The sequence below is a fragment of the Glycine soja genome, chromosome 13 (assembly GCF_004193775.1).
Source record: "Glycine soja cultivar W05 chromosome 13, ASM419377v2, whole genome shotgun sequence".
Taxonomy (NCBI): domain Eukaryota; kingdom Viridiplantae; phylum Streptophyta; class Magnoliopsida; order Fabales; family Fabaceae; genus Glycine; species Glycine soja.
The window spans coordinates 16365562-16388148 of NC_041014.1; the positions used below are offsets into that span (position 1 = coordinate 16365562).

The 22587-nt window shown below is 28.8% G+C and overlaps 1 protein-coding gene across 1 annotated transcript; it reads right to left on the reverse strand.

Annotated features, from left to right (window-relative positions):
• Positions 1-11761: 11761 nt before the first annotated feature.
• Positions 11762-16049, reverse strand: LOC114380792 (plant cysteine oxidase 2-like). The gene is made up of 5 exons (XM_028339841.1): positions 15400-16049; positions 14097-14215; positions 13830-13992; positions 12495-12713; positions 11762-12336 (listed from the first exon to the last, which is right to left on the reverse strand). Exons 1-5 carry the CDS (start codon positions 15617-15619, stop codon positions 12212-12214), a joined length of 846 nt encoding a protein of 281 aa, XP_028195642.1. The 5' UTR covers positions 15620-16049; the 3' UTR covers positions 11762-12211.
• Between the last annotated feature and the right edge of the window lie 6538 nt (positions 16050-22587).

Here is a 22587-nt window from a genome sequence, read left to right on the forward strand (position 1 = left end):
TCAAAACTTTTAACTCAGAACATGAATTAAGTTGAAATAATTTTATATAAGTTGATTTACTTAGCATAATATAGTTTGTGATCATATAACATAGTAAAAAAGACCTTTAGACTGTATTATTTATTGACATTATAGAGATGCTAAAACACTTAGGTCAAGATTCTATGTTTATTTTAAGAAAAAAAGGAAGAAACAAAGAAGCAGATTCATTACAAAAGCTTGTGAGTCCAGATGCAGTAGCAGCCGGCCGGCGGCTCTTGATGTTTTATGCGCGTCTAAAAGAGAATAATCATGTTATTGAGTGCTAAAATATTTTTATTTTATCAACTAACATTTATTAATTATCTATGTATCTATATCTATATATTTTATATCCTATATCTAAGGAAAGTTTGTACCCTTGCAAGCTGTAGTATCGCAATTATAATTTAACAATAATCGTTGATTTTAACTATATATAAAGGAAGTTTTAATTTTTGTCAATGATCAAAATTTTAATTTAGAAACGTTAATTTGATTTGATAAATGTCTAGTACTTTAATATTTGTGAATACTTAGATCAAAATTTAAATTTGACAGAAACACCGTTGATTTGGTTGTTAAATTTTTTTTTATAAAAATATTACAAACATTTTAGAACCATTAGATTTGATTTATTAATTTGCCAACATCCATTAATTAAAATGCTTGAACATTTTTTAATCATTAGATTTTTTTAATTTGACAACACATTTATTTTATTCAATGCAAATCAATTGATTTTATTCAATGTAAATTTTTCGTATACAAAATTCTTAAACATTCTAGAACAATTAATCTTTTTTATAGTCTTACAGCTCTCTTGGATTTCATGTTATATTTTTTAAATAATACTAATAATAGTAATAATGATTATCATTAGTATTCATTCTAATATATTATAATTATTATTATTATTTACTAAAATATATTATTAATTAAGATATGAATATAACAACTTTAAAAAATTGGATTATACAAATATATATATATATATATATATATATATATATATATAGACATAATAATAATTCATTATTTAATTTCTATACTAAAATATTAATTTAAAAATTATACAATAAATAAAACATTACTACTTAATATTATTATTATTATTATTAAAATTAATACTTAATTCAGTATTCAAGATTTTAATAAATTTAAATTAAAAAATATCAAATTATATATCTTTCATTATTAATTTCTAACTAAATTAAATAGTTCTCTAAAAAAATTAAATAATAAAATTTGTTAACAATTTAGATTAAAACAAAACAAAGTGAAACAAACAAAATAATTAGATATGTTTTAAATTGTTGATCACAAGGAAAGACCAACGTATAATTTCTAGAAAATATATTAACCAGTGCCATAACCATGAATTTATTGAAATTGAATGTCTAAAAAGAAAGAATGCAAATCGGTTGAGAAAGTTCAGACAAAGCCGTTTTAAAAATCCCATAAATTATGGTAAATAATAGTAATAAAAATGATTTAAAACTATTTCAAGACAAAGAAAATATACATAACTTTTCTTATCTGGATTGAAGAGGCAAAGGCTGCGTATTTTTTTTCCTCTGCGCAAATGGATAAAAAGAACGTTAATTCCATATTCCTCCTTTCTCTGCAAATTAATCGTGTGAGGCAGAATTGACGAAGGTACCCATTATATTATTTATATACTTAAAAATTATTCTCTTTTACCAAAATTTCAGGGGAAAAGGCGTTTTTTTTCCCTTGATTCAATGCTGCCAATAATTGGTTTTAGGAATACAATAATTAATTTTAATTAGAAAGGTTTTATTTCAACACAAAAAAAAAACTTTATGTTTTTTCTAGCATTTTTTATTTCTCATTTTTTCTACACTTCGTGAACATGATAAATATCAACAAGTTATTCACAAAAATTAGTGTTTTTCTTGCATTTTGTATGTTATTTCTATTAGCTTTTTTCACACTTGTCAGCAATGACTAATTCCAATAATGATAAAAAAAAACAATGGATACTTTCAATGGTGATTAAGATAAAAAACAAAGCAATGACTACTTTGAGCAAAATACTATCTGAACGCTATGGAAGAGTAAGTAACAATTTTCTACTTCACAAGAAAACATTTTTTCATTAAAAAAAAACATTAACATTTTTTAACCCTTTTAACAATCTATTTTGCCCAATAATCTTTCTCCAACATTGGATGGGAAAATCATCAAAGTTTGAGCTTTAAGAATGTGGGACACTAAGCATTTATAAGAGGAAATATTTTATTAGCACTGCAATGGTGTTAATTGATGAAGAGGTTTCAAATTCTATTTTAATTTTTAGTTACACTGCATTCATGGTATATATTCTTTTATATTAATTTTTCATAATGTTTGTTTCAAAACAATTATATACATGTTACTGTAGGAAAGTCTATCGCAAGTAAGTTGAAACAAAAATTCCAAGAAGGAAAAGTATACAGCATTAAAAAAATTTGGTGTTAAAAAATAAAAATAAAAAATTTGTTGTTGAAATAACTCTTTAATGTTAGAATTGAATGATTGAACAAGAAAAATGTAATGATAGCACAATTCCTTGCCATATTTTTGAATTTGTAAATTTTGAACATATTTACAAAATCTATTTGGCAAAGATGTTTTAACAGGTTAATATATAATATAATATTAATTATATTATTAATTATTTTTTAAAAATAATTATGTGAATATTTTTTAAAGATATGATTGGAGTTACCAATGATGGGGATCTAATTGAAGAGAAGAGAACTCCTAATGGTGAAGTTGAGATGCTAACACTTCAACTCAAACACACAAGGTATTACAAAATCTTTCTGTCTATATGTATCTTTTTATTTATTGATGCTAACATATTTATAAAAAATTAAAATATAACCAAAAGAAACATATTGAAACTTACTTTTTGGGATGATTACCTAAAAAATTTTGAGCAAACATTCAAAGATAATATGTGTAATATTAATTAGTCATTTGTTCGAGTTATACAGACTTTCATTTTAAGTAAGATCTCAAATTCGAGTCTTGTAAATGAAAAAAAATATGATTGTAAAAAAAAAACCCTACAAAAAGTTAAATTTTCCCGTGAAAATTAGTCATTAACAAAGATAATGAATACTCCATACTTATTAAAAAAAGATAATATATGTAGTGCTCCTAAACCAAAATTTTCACATCAACCATGCTTAAAGAATTTTGAAGTAAAACACCATGTTATCATATTTTAATTATAATGTTAATTAAGGTAAATAAAATACAAAATTTATTTTTTAATTTAATTATATATAGTTATATATATTTATAGGTATTTTTATTCAGCAGAAATGCTAAAAGAATCTAATTACAAGGGGGCAAAGTGATGCCTCTTGAGCACCAGCCAACAAAAAAGATTGAAGCCCATGAGGGGGCCAGTCATAAATAACCAAAGAATGAGATTCCATAGCTCACTTCTTAGCAAGATAGTCAGAAACTAAGTTCCCTTCCCTTAAGGTATGCAAAAACGAAAGATTCCCGTCATAGGAGAGGAACTCTCGAATTTTGGCAACAATTGGAGCATAAGGGTGAGATTGAATGACACCCTCAGTCACAAATTGCAAGGCTAACTTAGAGTCCGACTTGCAAATGATATTCCTGAGGCCTTTGATCCACTCACACCTCAGACCATGAAAAATGGCATGAAGCTCAGACACACAGAAGCTTAGACACACCTAATGTCAATGACCTCATTGAAGCATTCAAGTAAGATATTTTAAAACATTAGATATCATTATGTTATTTTGGTTTTGCACTTACAATGCAAATTTTAATTCCATTTTATTGAGTTATATATATACGACTTGGATTGTAACATATCCCATTTTTTTAAATAAATTAAAAAGGTTTTTTATTTAAAAATAAATAAAATTTTAAAAAATAATGAGATTTTTATAATTAAATAAATAAGGAAAAATAACTTTTTGAAGGAAAATAAAAAAATATATATTTTATTTATTCATTTGATAGGAAATAAAATAGAATTCTTGTTTATAAAATAATAATAAAAACAAGTAAATAATAGGCTGAGTACCCTAACTATAAATAGATGCATGTTAGGTCAGTTTATACTGACGACACTCTGCCCTTCCTCTTCCTCTCAATTTCGTTTTTCCTTCTTTCTCTCACAAAATCCTTTCTTTTTTCTTCACATACACCCAAACCTATCTCAGTAAAATGACTATCCCGAACTCATTAACCGTTGGATTATTGTGAAATTTAAGCACTAGGTTTGGAACTCATTTCCGAACATTCTCACCGTTGGAATTTGTGAATAAATGTTTTACATGAGAGAAATGTCATTCGTATCGTAGCTTTCTCTTTTCCCACCAAGACCCAAAACCTATCCCAGTAAAACTATAATCTCTAACTTGTCAATCATTGGATCGTCGTGACATTTGGGCACCACCTTCAAAAACTATTCTCGCACATTCTTGCCGTTGGGATTTGAGAAATAATGTTTTAGCATAAAGAAATTAGTTTCGCACGTTGATAGTAAAATGAAAGCTACAATCTCTTCTCCTTCTCTTTGGCGCTTGGAAACTCTAATAGAGCAACCAAAGGAAAAGCTTGAAGAATCTTAGACAATTGCTAGAGATGCCGCTATCACTTTCGGAATACACACGTGAGCCCACTTAGAGGTAAGGGATGAGTTTATCGCAATTGGGGTTTATTTTGGGATGTTTATTAAATTATAATTTTCCTTTACGATTATAAATACAATATTGTTGTGTTTGACGGACCAATTGATGTTCTGATGTGAATTGGTTAATAAACTTGAGTGCTTTTGATGTTTTCATGTTTTTTACCTATGATTTTGATTCATGGATTTTAATATGATTGTGTGGAATTGTTTGAGGGGTTTTACTCTCCATATTGTGAGAAACATTTTATATAAATTGTTATATTGAGATTATGAAATTATGATTCAAATTATGAGTATGCGACAAATTAAACTTGTGATGAATGGTGAAATACATGTGTATTGAGATGTGTGTATTGAGTTGTGAGCTATGAACCGTGCAATCACACAATTATAAGACCCTTTAAAGGCAACGAGTTTTTGCGCGACGAGTATTATGATAGGATCCACTGTGGGAACCCGACAAGTTTAATCACTTTGAGACGCAACGAGTTAAAATGATTTTGAAAACAATTGAGTAGTTGTATGTATTGTATAATTCATAGGTAAAGTGTATATGATTCATGAGGTGTGATAACATGTTAAATTAGGATTATACCAATGTGATTGAGACCTAGTGTGTGATAAATTGGGTATGTATTGACTTGTAATATATATGTGCATTGAGATATTGTGTGCACTGAGTTGTGAGCCATGAATCGTACACAACTATAAGACCCTTTAAGGGTGATGAGTTAATGCGCGACGAGTATTGTGATAGGAACCACTGTGGGGACCTGATGAGTTTAATCACAAGCGCGACGAGATAAAATTATTTTGAGAACAATTGAGGAGTTGTGTGTTTTGTACAGTTCATAGATAAAGTCTGTGTGCTAAAATGTTTTTTGAGTTGGATCTGAATCAGGAGGGAGAGGCCTTAACGTACTCTTCGAAGTCTAGGCCTTGGAGGTAAATACACCCGGTTTAATTTAATTGCTCCTTTAAGTCTGTGCCGATCCCACATGGTTGGAGTATTCTCGCAAAACAGCGTGACCCTGACTGGTCTCCCTATGATTTTACCTAGTGAGAGTAACCTAACTTACTAGTGTGTGGTTTGTCTTGTCATGTTCTCCTAGGCACCCGACGAGGTTTTTCACTAACATGGTACCACATTGCATATAGGATTGAATCTTAGTGTATCTGTTGCATAATGCTTGTGTATTGATCGATATTGATTGATTTAGTGATATTGTGTTTTAATCCTTGAGTACGTGAATGATGTGAAAATGAATGAGACGTGTTGTGTTGTGATGTAATGTTATGCAACAAAGTGGGGAAATGATGTGAGTTATGTTTAAGTAAGTTGTATTTCGTTTATATGATATGTATATTTACATGTTTTCTTATTTCTCTCTATTAGTTAGGAATGTGATAACTCACTCCCCATGTGTTATTTGTGTTTGGATCATGTGATGATCTCGAACTTTGTATTTGTGGGGACAGATGACTAGGTGAATTGCTTTAAAAAACCTTGTGTTTAAAGATGCTGGGACACAATACTCTGATAGGATGTGACATTGGAGATGAGTTTTTATTTTAATTGCATGTGAGTAATGACTAAAGAGAAACAATCTACTTATAACTAAAATTCGATCCATTAACCAACATGTTGATTTGAATAGTACTAGACTCAATCTCCTTATTTAAGATCTCGAATTCAAGTCTTATGAATAAAAACAGAAACGTAAGTGGAAAGGAGAAAAATTCATTAAAGATAATCAGTTGGATTTTTTAATTAAGATTAATCATCAATATAACTCGTGAATACTTTTATACCAATTTCATGGTGATAAAAAAATTCAATCCATCATGACAGGAATTTCACTGTTATTCACTTGAGGTTTGCTTTAGTCAATTTTGTGGGGAAAACTCTTATTTTAATGTGAAAATAAACTACAAATCGCAGCAAGAACTTTTGCCTAGCAACCTTAGGCTCTGTTTGGAAAAAAAAAAACTTGTTGAAAAGTATTTCTGATAGAAAAAAATATAATTTTGAAGGTTCTACTATGAGCTTTTTGAGATGTTATAATAAGAAAGCATTTATAAGTTAATTTATGTATAAATTAATTTAACTTATAGGAAAATTTATTTTAATTTATCTTTTTATTTTCTTTTCTAATAAATACTTATAAAGAAGTTTATACGTAAATGAATTTATAAAAATTAGATCAAAACTAACACTGATATTTTTATAAAATTAATAAATTAACATTTGGTGATAAAAAAAAATTATGGAGAAGTTTATTCAAATAAAATTATGTTCAGATAACCTTCCCCGGGAAGCACTTTTAGGAAACAAAATGATGGGAAAAAAATAGTTTTTTCATGAGACAAAATTAGCATATGCATAAATTAATTTATAAAAACTCATATTAATTTCTCTAAAAGATAATTTTTAACTTATACATAAGTTAATTTTAATTTATAAAGAGACTCATTTTATTTTTTATTTTCTTCTACTAAAAATAAGTCTAAACTTTTTTATCGACACATATCTAAAGATTTAATCTAACTAATTCGCACAATTATTTTTAATGGAAGAAAGTCTGCGTGTGCGACCAAACTCCGTTTATGTTTTTGACTGTTGACCGATGAAAAGTGGAGGCTCTTATACACTCGAACGAAAAGCAAAAACAAAGTAATCATGTTCTAATGCTATTTGGATAAAAAGCATTTTTTACAATTGATATTGGATAAAAGTTGACTCAGATTATAGGATTCAAATGTATCCGAAAGTTTTAAGCCCAAATTACCATGCTAGTTAAAAAAAATAAAAACACTTGTTACTATTTATTTGGTCAAAGAAAACATCATTCAAATTCTTTAATTGAACTACAATTTTTTAAGTTGAAGATAAGAAGGGTGAAGAAAAGAACGGATGGTTTGATGTAACATGCTAGAAAAAGGGGGGCAAAAGGTGGTTGTTTGGTTTGGGCCAGCTGAGTCCAAGAGCGATTTCCCAAAAACCATTCTTAAAACCAGTTACCTAAAAAAAACCACTTGATATGCTTAATTCCATATCAGCAAGGATCAATGGGAAACCAAAGCCAAATATCTGCTATTAAATTATGTCCCCCAAAACGACCACATTTGAAAAATTCTTCTCATCAGAGGTGTTCCTCTGAATATATATGAGTTAAAAATGGTGTTTTATATAATAAAATTTTGCTTATATATAAAATAAAAATAGTTTAAAAAATGGTGTTAATATCATGTCACTTGCACTTTTCAATGGGACTAAAATCACCTCTAAAGTCTATCACCAAAAAAATAAATCACTTCCAAAGTCCAACGATAATCACTTATGCCTTGTAGATCAAGACAAGGTCAAGAGGGGGTTAAAAGCCAAATTTAAGGAATATTTAACACAATGTAGTTCAATTAAGTCTAACATCACAAAACATAGTTCTGCTCCAAATTAAATACAATGGAGTTTAATCAAGTATGAAGTAATTAAAGTTGCAATTAGCTGAATGATTATTAACACATGGAATACAACTGAGGACTGTTCCCAGTTAGGATTGCCAGTAGGTGTTGTTGCTGTTTAATGTTTGCTTTTATTACTGTTTGATGGAAATTATGTATTCAACTCTCAAGATGTATACAGGTTTTTTACTACGGCATGGTTTTCCATCAACCAAACCAGCTGTACCAAATGAAAAGGGATAATCAATGGTTGATCAATTGAGAGTATTTTATTAACTCTAGTTTGTTTGATGTATAGCTGTACCAAATGTTATGTGTTGAATATTCCTTATACTGAATCAATTAGTATATATTCTTGTACTTATAAGAAAAATATGTAATACATAATACTTCTAAAATGTATGTGAATTTTAAAAATTAAGCGATGATTCTTTTTTAGACGGATTTTAAGGTGAACCACTGTCATTAGTGATCCATCATAAATTACATTTTATAATCTTAGAATTAATCTCAATCTTATCTATAGACTCACACTATCAAAATATTTTTTTTTCCCTTCCCTTCCTAGTTGTTGACCAAATTCTTTTAAGATGCAAAAATGAAAAAAAAAATTAAAAAAAAAAACATGTTTTCAAACATAACGGACCTCCATTTCTCAAGTAATCAGTTTTAATTAATTATTTTGTATATATTATTTTGAAAGCAAAAATGCTTAATTACAATGAATAAGGAAAAATGTCCAAAAATTTGAAAGTAGGATACTAAAATGTGGGAATTTTAAAGGCAGAGGACAAAAATGTATGATTTAATTTTGTTGCAACATGAACAACATATACACCACTATATCATGATTTATATGCTTCATCGTTAGTCTATGTCAACACTATCTACCAAATCAACATGTCACATCAACTAATGACATTAAACAATCAACTAAAAGCTCAAAATTTTAAAAATTAAGTGGATTAGAAGCTACCAGTTCGACAAATTAAAGGCAGATTGAGATAAATTGATTTGTCAACTTGACCCACCTTACAAGAGAAGAATTATTTTTGTAATAAGTCCCAGAAAAATTTAATTCCATGATTTTAACATAAAAAAAACCTATAAAAATCTCATTTTGATAAATAAAATTCATAATATTTTTATTTTTAATAATAATTATTATTATTATTGTCATCCACAATTAGAGAAAAATATATATTTGATAGAAAATCCTCTTAATTTCCACCCATCCAAGTTATAGAAAATTATTCTTTCCTAAATACACCTATCCAAACAAAGGGTATCTAATATCTTGATATGCACAAAAAATGTTAAATAATTCTTGGCCCATCGCAAACTTTGCAGGCTGATTGGTCAGTTGTTAAGTTTTCTCTAGGAAGCGAAGCGTTCAGTTGGGCCGAAAACGTGTGGTTTTGTTGTGAATCCGAGCTACAAACTTGATCAGATCTAGGAAGCAAAAATAGTTATTTAATACAATACTATATATTTGGTTCATACCATTTGTACTACATTACACCTTTAGATCCACCTCGTATATTGTTAAATTATTTTTTAAGAAGAATTGATAAGTGCGAAAAATAACATCTATATCAGCTCGTACGAAAATGATTTTTATTTTCTCTCTTAATAACTTTATGGTTATGTGATAATTTTGTGGACCACTTTTAATTTCTGACCCTGTTGTTGCTCCAAGAGTCACCTTTACGTTCGACATTCTAGCTTCCTTCGAAAGCTTCTTCTCCATGTCTCTATCACGTGCTTGAAATCATATATACATGCCTCTTTCTTCTCTCTCACCTTTCCCTTGTTCCTTAAGGTCAAGAATCTAGTTAATTATAAAAAGCTAAACATAGATATATAAATATAATACTCAAGCAACACTTTCCAATAGGTACCCTATTATATATGATATATATACAATGGGGCTACGTGTGGCTAGGGCAATAGCTATATAAGGTGGTAACTAATTTCACATATATATCTAATATCTCACATGAATTATGCGGTCACCATCATGCATGCATGCAATAGTTGTTCTCTCAGATAACAAGGAAACTCATTTGAACTATATAACATGCAAATAGCTTAAGCCTAATCTTGCTAGCTAGCTCCTCTACCTTGCAAGTTATCTTCATTATTCTTGATATAATTCAGTCACCACCCAATCAATTAACCAAGCATGTTAACAAAGAGATTAGTGCATATAATTAAAGGCTAATTAATAAGCAATTTGACAACAACAAAAGGTCACCAATTGTAAACTCGCTCTTTCTTTTTCTGATTCTGCGATGCTAGGCACGACAATATATCTTGTAAATTACTTATATATTTTATTAATTTATTTTTCTTAACATAGCTTATATGTTGCCCTCCCCATTATGTTATGGATATCTTTAATCTCTTGAATATTTAATTATATAAACATACTCTTAATCAAATTTAAATAGAAAAAAAGTTATATTTGAGGTAAGATAAAGATCCTATCTAAGGAAAAAATATACTTTAAAATGTTAAAGATAGTGCAATCAAACTTTGATACGAAAGTAATCATATAATATACACATATTAGTGAAATATTCGGGTATTGAATATACCAGGGTGATCATGAAGATAATCACAACACACCTAGACTTTGCATCGTGCATTAGTCAGCATCGTTTATCATCTAATAAACATACTATGCATGCTTAATCTTGATTTCACGAATATATTTTTATCTTTTACTAACATTTCAACTCGGTTTATGTGCCAAATCCACAAAAAAGAGATACATGACGCAATTCAAAACTATGTATATGCCTACAAACATAACATTCTTCACATAAATAATTCGTAACGTTTACCTCAACAAAAACTAGCACCAAATATACATGTGTGTGTGTAACGAAATACCACCTTCTCAGTGAGTATATCATGAAATATTTTGGGGTTGGTACTCCTTGTCCTTGATCCATAGCTTTTGGTGCTAGTTTTTGTTGAGGCAAACATTATGAATTATTTATGTGAAGAATGTTATGTTTATATACAACAACAACAACAACGCCTTATCCCACTAGGTGGAGTCGACTACATGGATCAACTTCCGCCATAATGTTTTATATATATATATATATATATATATAAACAAAATAATTTTAAATTTTTCTGTAACATTATCCTAATAATCTTTAAGGAAAATATTATTCATTCATTCACACACTCTCTCACACACACTCATTCATTCACTTATCATTTTTTATATTTTAAAATTATTAAACATTCTTTTTGTTAATACTTTTCTTTTTGAAATATTCTAAAAAATGTAGCATATATTAAGTACCACTAATGTTGTATATAGTATATTTTCAACTCTAGGTGGTTTACTTCTTTGTCCATATCAAGTACAGGAACACAGGTCCTACACTGTGAAGATGCTGCATCAACATCTTTTCAAAATTGGCAAATTGAGAACAATATTCAAATCAAATAGCACATATTTCCCCCTTTATTTTCCACATAATCCATTATTTGCAGATAGGACAAACAACGGCCGAAAACTTTGAATTATTAGCCCTTGACAGACGGAATACCATTTTCTCATCATCACAGAAGCTGTCATACCAATTTATTAAATACATCAAATTGTGTATAAAGAACCTTTAAATCTTCCGAAAGTGAATTAAATGAATTAACCAACTAGCCAACAAAATAAGGCTAATTTAAGCTCATTGCATTGCACCTTCATTCAAGTTCAATTTCAGGTGCGGCACCTCCTTAATTTGTCCTTTTTTTCTGTTTCTTGGTATGTACAAGAAAAGAACTATAGACTGAAAAACAGCACCAAGGGCATGGCAAGTGCCTCTCATGTTCCATTAAGAAAACAAAAAACACTACTAAAGATAAAGGAAAAAAGGTACAAGAATACATGCGCTGCTTCTCTATTTGAAAGAAAGAAATTGATAGAAAAATTTTCTGTAAGGGTATGTGGCGGCGGCGGCGGCGGAGGCAGCAGCACAAAAACTGAAAGATGGTGTACTTAAGAGGATAAGATTATTAGCTCTCAACAATCTTGGGACCGTTGTACATTTTTCCATTAACTTCTAAGTCTTCAAGTTCCTCCCTCTCTTGTAGCCATTCATAAGCATTTTTTTCCTCTTCTGGTATGGATAATCCATCCGCTGAAATTCCAAAACATATGCACCCCATTAGCTAACAGAAATCATTAAACTATAATAGAAGTCCAAAAAGTAACAATTGGTTTTAGTGCATGTTTAGTTCAACTTGTTTTGAAAACATGAGATGATTTCCAAACATGCATGGATTAGTGGTAAGATACCTGAAAAGTTGGAAAAGGGGAAATTGTGGTAGTATGTGCAGTGTCTGCCTTCAGCATCAGAATATGGAGGACCAAGCACATCTAGAACTGCACATGCTGTCACTGCTGTGAAACAGTGCAAGTTGCCCCCATCTTCTGGATAAAGGATGGAGGGGTTGCAGGGAGCAGTGAAATCAGCATCAACCTTAACTTTGGCCAACCTCATCTCAGGACCTTGATCTGCATAATTAGAATACAAAGATTATTTTCTTTTTTCTTAGTGTACAAGGTTTGCTTACCAAAAAAAAAATATATATATATATATATATATATATATATAAGAAGGGCATTGCTGTAAATGATCAACTGGTGCTAGTTCACCAATTTCCTTTTAATGCTAATTTAAAAGTGTCCTCTCTCACATTTTCCATAGAGAGAAGAGGGAATGCATTTGTTAACAAACTTCTATTATTAAGTGAAATTCATGTGGGGACCTCTGAATCATGTGGATCCCACTCCATTTTTAGCGAGACATATGAAATTCAAAAATAATAAAGAATGTGTTGAAAAAGAGTATGTCAAAAACAATGTCATTGGCATTTCCCTTTCAGCATGTAACAAAAGAAATTTGGGGATATTGCCCAAATACAACAATCAAGTGAGAAGATATTATTTCACCAAGCATCTTGTACTTGGCTACAATAAAAGTAAACAAAGACATGACCATCGATTATATCCATGATCCGTCCTCTCAAAAACCTGATGAGTGACCCTAACAATCAATCTTCATCAAGAAATCGTTCACATCATTCTAGGACTTAAAAAGAAGTACAAGAGGGTTTTCATAATTGGAGAAGATTCTGTGGTATCTGAGAGTTCTATAGCGGTTACTAAAGGAAGCTCCTAATACACACACATCTTAGGTTTGTCCAAAGATAATGCTAGTAGGCAACAAAACCCCTTCTAGGTACATTTTTCCATTACAAAAAGAATTTCTTAAACCAAACAGCTTCTTCAACACACAAGGGTAAATGTTAAAAAGCAACTTCTTCATTGTATTTTATGAATATTCTTATAAATTTAATCTATCTTACAAGTCCACAGAAGGTTACCTTGGAGCATAAATTTATTTTTTCCAAAATGAATAAAGGATCACTAATAAGTGCATGTTTGGAGATAACCATTTTAAACCGTTTTAAACGTACTTTTGGATACTGAACATACTTCTAGAGAAAGATACTATTTATATCTTCCATTCTGAAAGTATTTTTGGAAGATGTGCAAGGGTTATCCAACCACGCTCTAAGTAGTAGTGAATAGTACATGGATAGGGTACAAAAATTGGGAAGTACTCACTTTCTGATGGTTTGATAGTTGTAGGAGATTCAGGAGGCAAGTCAACGACCCAATCATATGACTTGATGTGCATAGTGCCAAAAAGTAGCTTACTGAAAACCGTCATTCCAGGGTGATTGTGAAGAGGAATGACCCCAGAAGGTGGCAAACAAAATATCCCCATCTGTGCAACACAACAATAAAACAAGGTTATAATCACAACAAAAACAGCACTCAGTCTCATGCATGCATGCACCGTGAAATCAGTTTCAAGGTTAGAGTAAGTACCGAGAACTTTTCACACTCATATATGTGCAGGTACGTGATTCTTGGCACTCTCTGAGTGGCACTTGTCCTGAAATACGGCATATCTGGTCTCAAACCAACATCTTCTGGCTTTATTCCATCTGCACAAAGAAAGACAAGAGTTGCTTTGCATGGCACATATATAATAAAACTCATGAAAAAAATAAGTACTGTTAACAACAACTGGTTAATTCTTAGCATCACTGTACAGGTACGTGTGGTCCAGGCAACTGATTAAGTAACTTAGTAGGTTCCAAAGGAAGATATATAATATATACAACAAAAGTTCACTAGATGCATTAATTAAGGTTCAACTCAGACAGATAAAACCAGCCAAGAGTAACATTCCTATGTTTAACAACTCCCACTAAACAATGAGAATTTTGTGCTACGCCTTCAGCCACAGAATAATTTTTATTTTTCCCTCTTTGGCAATCATCATCATAAAAAAAAATTGCTAAAAACATTCAACTTGGTATGAAATCCACTGATTGATTGTCTTGTCTCCCACCTAATAATTAGGATTGCAAGCCTTCATTAACCACTAATCTAGCTTATTATCACCTAAAGAGCCCAAAATTATGATATAGAGAATCCAAATTATCCACATGGACACATGAAACACGAGAAGAGAGAGAGAAGCAAGGAATTTCACTATGCTTGATGTCCCATTCGCATTAAAATTAAACACGTAGTCGACATCACAGTGAGAACTGAAGTTCACAATGTAAATATATATCTCGTGGGAAACATCAAGCACATGATAACTAGCATTTTTTTATTTGATAGCCAATGCAGAAACCTCGGAACATATTTGTAAGACACATGCATGCATGTTAAGGCACAAAATTAGTATATAAAAGAGATAGAAACCCCCCACACAAATTGGTGCAATTTGTGAAATTGAAGTAATACCAAAAATAATACACATTAAAATTCATATTATTTAATAGAAATGAGACACAAAATAAATGTACAAAACAAATAAAATACCCCCCAAACCCGTGATCCCTCCATAAATACTGCCTCTATGACCTAACCAAATGATTATAATTATAATTCCAATAGAAAAGGAAAAACCCAACCCATTTCACACATAGCACATTAGAATTGAGTTTTGCAACAAGATGAAAACACACACACACACATAAATTGAAACATGTTCATTGCAGATCAAAATTTAGACACCCCAGATGGGGGAAAACCAACCAATAACAACCAACAACACATGACACAATCATAAACCAAAACAAGAAAGAAAAAAAAAAACAACATCGTATAGTACCTAGAACAGACTGCAACTCGTCAATGTCCTCATGGGGAGGGACAAAGCCTGTCCCTGCAGAGGCAAAGACAACCTTGCAAGTCTCGAAAAGCTTCTGAACCGGCGGCTTCTTCCTCTGCCGCCGCCGGTTCCTCCTTGAGTTGCTGCTGGCAATGGTTTCTCTTGGCAATTCACAAAAGTCTCTTCCTTTTCTATCAGCCAAGGTCCTCTCAATCCCCATTCAAACCCACCCCACCAATAAATTCCTCAACTTCCCTCAACAACTCTATAATGCAATGCCAAAACAACCTCTCAGACTCAAATTCAGCAAATGGGCACCCCGAAAAGCCTCTCAAAAATGCAAAACAAGGGCACCCAATAGCCAGAGGAACTAGAACAGAGGAAACAGGGGAAGCGGGTATAGTGATAAGGTAAAAAGAAAATACTAAACAATAATGATGTGGTACAGGGGTACAGTGTATGTGAGAGTGTTTTTTTTTCTTTGTACTGTTTTTTTTTTGTGGCGTTGTGTTGGTTTTGATTGGGGTAAAAGGTGTAGTAGATGATAGTACTAATAATAGATTTGGAAATTTTACAAAAAATTTGATGGGAAAATTGTGAGGGTGAAGCAGAGGTGGGTAAGGATTGTGGATTGATATTGATATAAAAGAGGTAGAAGAGGCGCTGGCAGGGGTTAGTTGAGAGAGAAAAACAGTTGGTTTTTGCAAGCCAAATCAGAAAACCAGGGGCCATGTTTGCCATTCCGGTGGGCTGTTTCAACAGCGGGTTTTTTTTAGTTTATAATTTTATACCATCATTTAATATCATATATTTAATGTTGATATTTTCATATCAATATCTGCATAGTCTATAGTATATACTCCCCTCTGATTTGGTGGTTTAGTCTACTATTCTTATGTCTAATAAATAATGTATACTTTATTAAAAATAATAAATAGTCTCCTATTAATAAATATTTTATATCAATAATATGATAATAAAAAAAAAGTTAAAAATATACACATCCGATCAATTACTAGATAGTACAAGACTATCACATGTTTATAATACTGAACAATTGTTGTGTAATATGTATTTAAGTTTTTGAACATTCGAATAAACATTAATAGTGTTTTCTCATGCTATTTGTATTTTCACGTGCCCCTGAATATAAATTGGTCAAGCAAAATATATGGGTTTCTATTTGATTTTGAAATTTTCATACGTGAGTGCTCGTATATGTATGTACCAAGCTGACAATTAGTCTCTATTCTTTTGAGCACTAGACATAGTTAATTAAATAAATACTTAAGAGGAATATGATTAATGTCTTTAATGATTCATATTTGAATCTAAACCATTTTTTTTAATTGTTTGATATAATAGTATAATAATTAGAATTTTTGAAATGCTTTGAGTTGTAAAAAGTAATTATATTTATTTAAATTTTGCACTGTAAAATTGTTCAAAATATTTTTATCGGTTTTTCTAATGCATGCAACCTTACACACAATAAGAATAATTAATTACTCAACTTTATCCAATTTAGATTAAGAATTATTTATAATATTTTAGTCAATTTAATTACTATCTTTTTCTTATTTAAATTAATTGATTCACTTTCAATCAAAATAATAATTTTTTCTCTCGTTTATTAAATTGATTCATTTCCTATAATATTTTTTCCTCAAAAAAATTGTTTCTCTTTTCTGAAAAAAAATCAAATAATTTATATTCATTAATTTTTCATTTTGTATGATACTTCCCCTAAAAAAAACCCATAAAGTCCATAATTACATCAATCAAAATTTTAAGGTCACCGAAACTTTTCCTATTTCAGAGGAAAAAGGAAATAATATTTAAATTCCATAATTATATCATGAAATTTTTATTTACTATAATATTTTCCCTCAAAAAAATAACATAACCACATAATATTTTTATTTATTTATTTTATGGAATTTTGTGTATGTATGCACTGGCATGCTATGTTATATATCGGTATGTATATGAACTTAATTTTGTGTGGTGTGGTTGTTGCTTGATTCACTGATGATGCCTCGCTACTTTTGCTCTTAACAATTACAGGTTGCATAATTAGTAAAGAAACGGTTGAAGTTTGTAATTTAACTATGGTTTTTAAGGAAACATATTATAGTAAATAAAAAATTCATGAATATAATTATGGAATTTAGATATTATTTTATTTTTCTCACGAATAGAAAAAGTTTCGGTGATGTTAAAATATTCATGAATATAATTTTGGACTTTACGGGGTTTGATGATGTTCTTTTAGGGGTAGGAAATGAAAAATTTATGAATATAAATTATTTGGATTTTTTGTAGAAAAAAGAAATCAATTTTTTGGAGAGAAAAATATTATAGGAAATGAATAATTTCATAGATGAGAGAGAGATATTTATTATTTTGATTGAAAGTGAATCAGTTAATTAAATAAGGAAATTGGGTAAAATTGAATAATTAATTACTCTTATTGTGTACAAGGTTGCATACATTAGAAAAACCGTATTTTTATTGTTTATCAACTATTTTCTCATTCGAGGTTGAAATTAAAAATAGCACAAAAAATTACTACGTTGTTAATTTAATAAAACAAATAGAAAAGAAAAGAAATTCTAAACCACTAAAAATGTATTTCATTAATTTAAATTTAGTCTATGTCGTTATATATATATATATATATATATATATATATATATATATATATATATATATATATATATATATATATATATATATATATATATATATATATATATATTATAGTGACCTATTAGGCTCATACAATATTTTGCAAAAATGCAAAAGAAGTCGCTTTCATGCATGCATATTTCCATGAACTTATCAAACCATGCATATCAAATGTTTATAACGATTTTGTAGAACATCCTTGAAGGAGTTAATATACATTGTTTAATTCGTTCGAAGAATTGTTTTAGGGAGTTTCAATATATATATATATATATATATATAATTCTACCCTTAACTCATAATTAAAGGGAGTTTCCTGTAATTTTATTTCCAAAGGTTTTTCTTCCAATGCAAAATAATTACATTAAAACTAGAATTCAATTATAATAAAATGATAATTTAATATTTTTTTTCATTATTAATCTTATATTGTTATATTGTTAAACATTGTTAATTTTTATATAATAACTAATTACTTTGAAATTCATACTTCCAACTAATTGACAGTGTAAACTTTACATTAACATCTGATTTTTTTTACAAAATATTAACATTTGATTTGAACTTCACATTTACATAGTATTTGAATAAGTTTGGTTTGACGCTTGTTAGTGAGGGGTTAGTTTTTTTTTATGTAATTCTTGATTTTATTTTTGCTCTTGTGCCTTGTTGATATGGCAGATACTGATTTCTCTCGTGGATTCTAATAAATATCTTATGGAATGTTAATCAAAATCTTCCTTGTGAATTTCTTGTCTAATTAGGCAGCTCTGGCATAAAAAAGAGCAAGGGAATTGGTGAAACAAAAGAGTGTATTGAGATCTTCTTCTTTTCCGAAAAAACTAGCTGATTGTTATTTCTATTTGATTTGATGTGAAACTTATTTTACTTACCATTTAAATCATAATTTTGTGATAAACCTAGAATTATTACTGTTAATTCTGCATATCATATAACTCTTAGAATATGACATTTGTTGAAATCTCACATTGATTATAAATATGGCTTAAAACTTATAAAGGCTTGGATAATCCTCATCTCATAAGATAACTTTTGAAAATAAGTTAGTCCTTAGACAGTTGTGTGCAACTTGATTTGTAAGGATTGATGTCTAGGTTATGATGTTATGTGGTGGTTATGTCACAATTTCATAGATAATATTTAAGAGTCCTTTGGTGATATTTGGGATCATGTCTAACTTATAATATTTAACTCTTTAAAACAAATTTTTTCTTAATAAACTGAACTATTTGTTCAATATATTTATATTTGCATTGTTTATCTAGAGCTATGTGTCCTATCATAATTGATCAAATTAGCTAAGATCTTTATGGTAAATCTTTTGATGAGGTGGTAATGAGTTATGAATTGAAAATTCTTTATTGTTTGTGCCTATATTGCATAAATCTTTTACTTTTTTTAAGAGGAAATAATTTGTTTCCCATATCCTTGTAGAATATTGACATTTCTAACATCTTTGGATATTAATAACTAAGTTGATCAAATCTTAGAGGTGTTAACATTGTGAATTGTACAAGGTACATATATAACCTAGAAAAGCATGATCATATAATACAAACTTTTAAGACGGTTATTTTGTAATAACCTTCTTAAAAAATATACCTTCTAAGACGGTTATTACAAAATAACCGTCTTAAAAAGTCTAACAAACATTACTTTGTAAGACGGTTATTTTTTCTAAGATGGTTATTATAAAAAATTGTCTTAAAAAGTCTTTCATTATATGTTTTCTAAGACAGTTATTTTGTAATAACCATATTAAAATATATACTTTCTAAGACAATTATAAGTTAATAACCGTTTTAAAAATCTTGTGTTTTTCATGACGATTATTTTGAGAATCGTCATAAAACATGTTTCTCTTTTAACATTATTGACAACAACAACTGACGATCATCGTTAAAAATTCATTTCAACGGTCATTAAAAAGGTTTTTTTAATAATGACAAGTAATTTATGAAAAATAAATTATTATAATAAATTTGTATACCAAACAAGTTTACTTTGATCAAATAAACTTATAAGGTAATGAAAGTAGCTTGTAATCTAAAAAAAACTTACTAAACATAGATAACATATACAATAAGAATTTACATTGTTGTCGCATCATATTAATAAAAAGGATAACATGATAAATAATGATGAATTTCATGATTATTTAAAAAGTATTTACACTAATCAATAATATATATTTTATTGCAGTAAATATATATATATATATATATATATATATATATATATATATATAAATTTTGTTTTTCTTTTTATAAAAAGTCATACTTATATTATTAACTCGTATATATAAATCTTTGTTCAAACTATATATCAAAATTAAACTGATGATAATATAATACAAATTTTGGTGGAAAGAAAAAGCTTGCACTGTTAATTAGTTAAAGGGAAAAGCGAGACAGCAGGAACAAAATATCATTCTCTTTTTTTCGTTAATTCAAGAAAAATTTAAATATAGAAAAAATTCAACATAAATTTTTATACTAATTAAATAGATTATTCTCTTATATGTGAACACAATAAAACCTTATACAACTACATTAATTCTATAATTATTAATTCTTGTATTATAAATATTAGTTTTTGTATTGTGATTTTCATTTTGTGGCATGTGGTTTATGAGCTTTTATATTAAATCAAAATATTTTTCCCATTATATTAAATCAAAATACTTTTTCCCTTTTAATCAGTTTCTAATAACTAAAAGTTGTGAGGCATTCTTATCCAAAAGTGGGAGAAAGTATGCCTTAGTAAAGTTAACTAAACTGGATTATTTGTCCAACATTAATCTTCACATTTTGAACTCTTATTTCTCTTATTTATATAACTTTTAACTTATTTTAAATTCATTTATGTTAAACTTGTTTTCTAATACTCTTTCTGTATTCCAATTAGCTCGACTCAATTGTAACTTGTTTTAATCTTCAATTAGGATTTAAATTTGGTTTCATTTATTTGGTTGGGCATTTGTTTCTTTTCTTAAGTTTTAGGGTTTTTTTTCTTAGCCTTTTTAGCATGCTTGAACATGTATTTTTTGGGGAGAAGGCTTTCATACCATTTTCTTTTTACTCTCTCTAGTCTTCTCATGAATATGAACTCTAATAATATATTATATTTATGTAGGAATCATGTCAAAGAATGTGAGATTTTAGCTTAAATGTTATATTTGTCTAAAATCTACCTAATTAGTAATTAAGTACTTTGCATTCATGCTATCTTGTTTTAATACATGTTAATTTATTTTAAAAAACACACGCACACAATTATATATTACTAATTTAATCATTCAAATATAGTACTGAACTTTAACTCTTTGTTGTTTTCGCAAAATAACTTTATTTTTTAGGTCACTGCATCGCCCAATCATCATTCTTCTTTCTAGTTATCGTCAGCCTCTCGTTATTCACTTTACTAGCTGAAAATTAACTCGTTTTTGTCCTCGTTCTTGATATTACCAACAATACTTCTTAAACATTTTAAAATTTATATTTTATCTCACATATATTTGTAAACTCCTGCAAATGATACAATACATGGAGTATTTATTAATTATTTAGTAATTTCACGCAAATTTCACTAATATGATAAAATTGTTAAGAATAGATTAAAAAAGGTATAGTTCTATTTTTTTTCCAAAAGAGAAACATAAGCACGAGATCTAGTTTTAGTACCTCAAATTGAAAGAAAAATTATGTATGATTTTCACCTATGCATGAAGTATAACTTAAATCATTTTTTAATATTTTTAAGATGTAACCCATTTGGTATACGTTTATCGTTCATTAATCCTTTGTTTAAAGTGAATAACTGACTCCTCACAAATAGCGAAATATATGAAAAAGTATTGAATGTATGAAAGATGCTGTATACACTTTATATATATATATATATATATATAACATGCGTATCTACATGAATTGTATTATACTAGTAGATTTTCTTAACGTATAAATGCATCTTTGTTTTGACTCAAAACGATAAACAGAGTGCGCTTTGTATTTGCGTAAATATAATGGCAACTATGTTTGATTTATTATCTAAATGGATGACAACTATTAACAATGAATTCGAGATATATACATAATATAATAATGGTCGATTCAATACCTAGCTAGAACATTTATATTCGAGCTATAAAAAACAAAAAATAAAAAACGGGAAAAAAATTAAACCATGCAGACACGAGTGAACTACCTTACCAGCTAGAAATCAATGCCTAAGCTAAGAATAGGGGAAAACTAAAGAAAAAATCGGCAATTTATATTAAAAAATATGTGTACACAATTTCTACCTCTTGTTAACTTTAGTGAAAGATTATATATATTTGCCCATACTATTTGAAGGATGAAATTAAACATGAACTTAACGTAAGAGATTTCGTATTAACCATTGGTATGATAAAAATAGTGTATATAATAAGTTGCATAATTCTAACATATTGAGCAAGAAGCTATCTTGGTGATA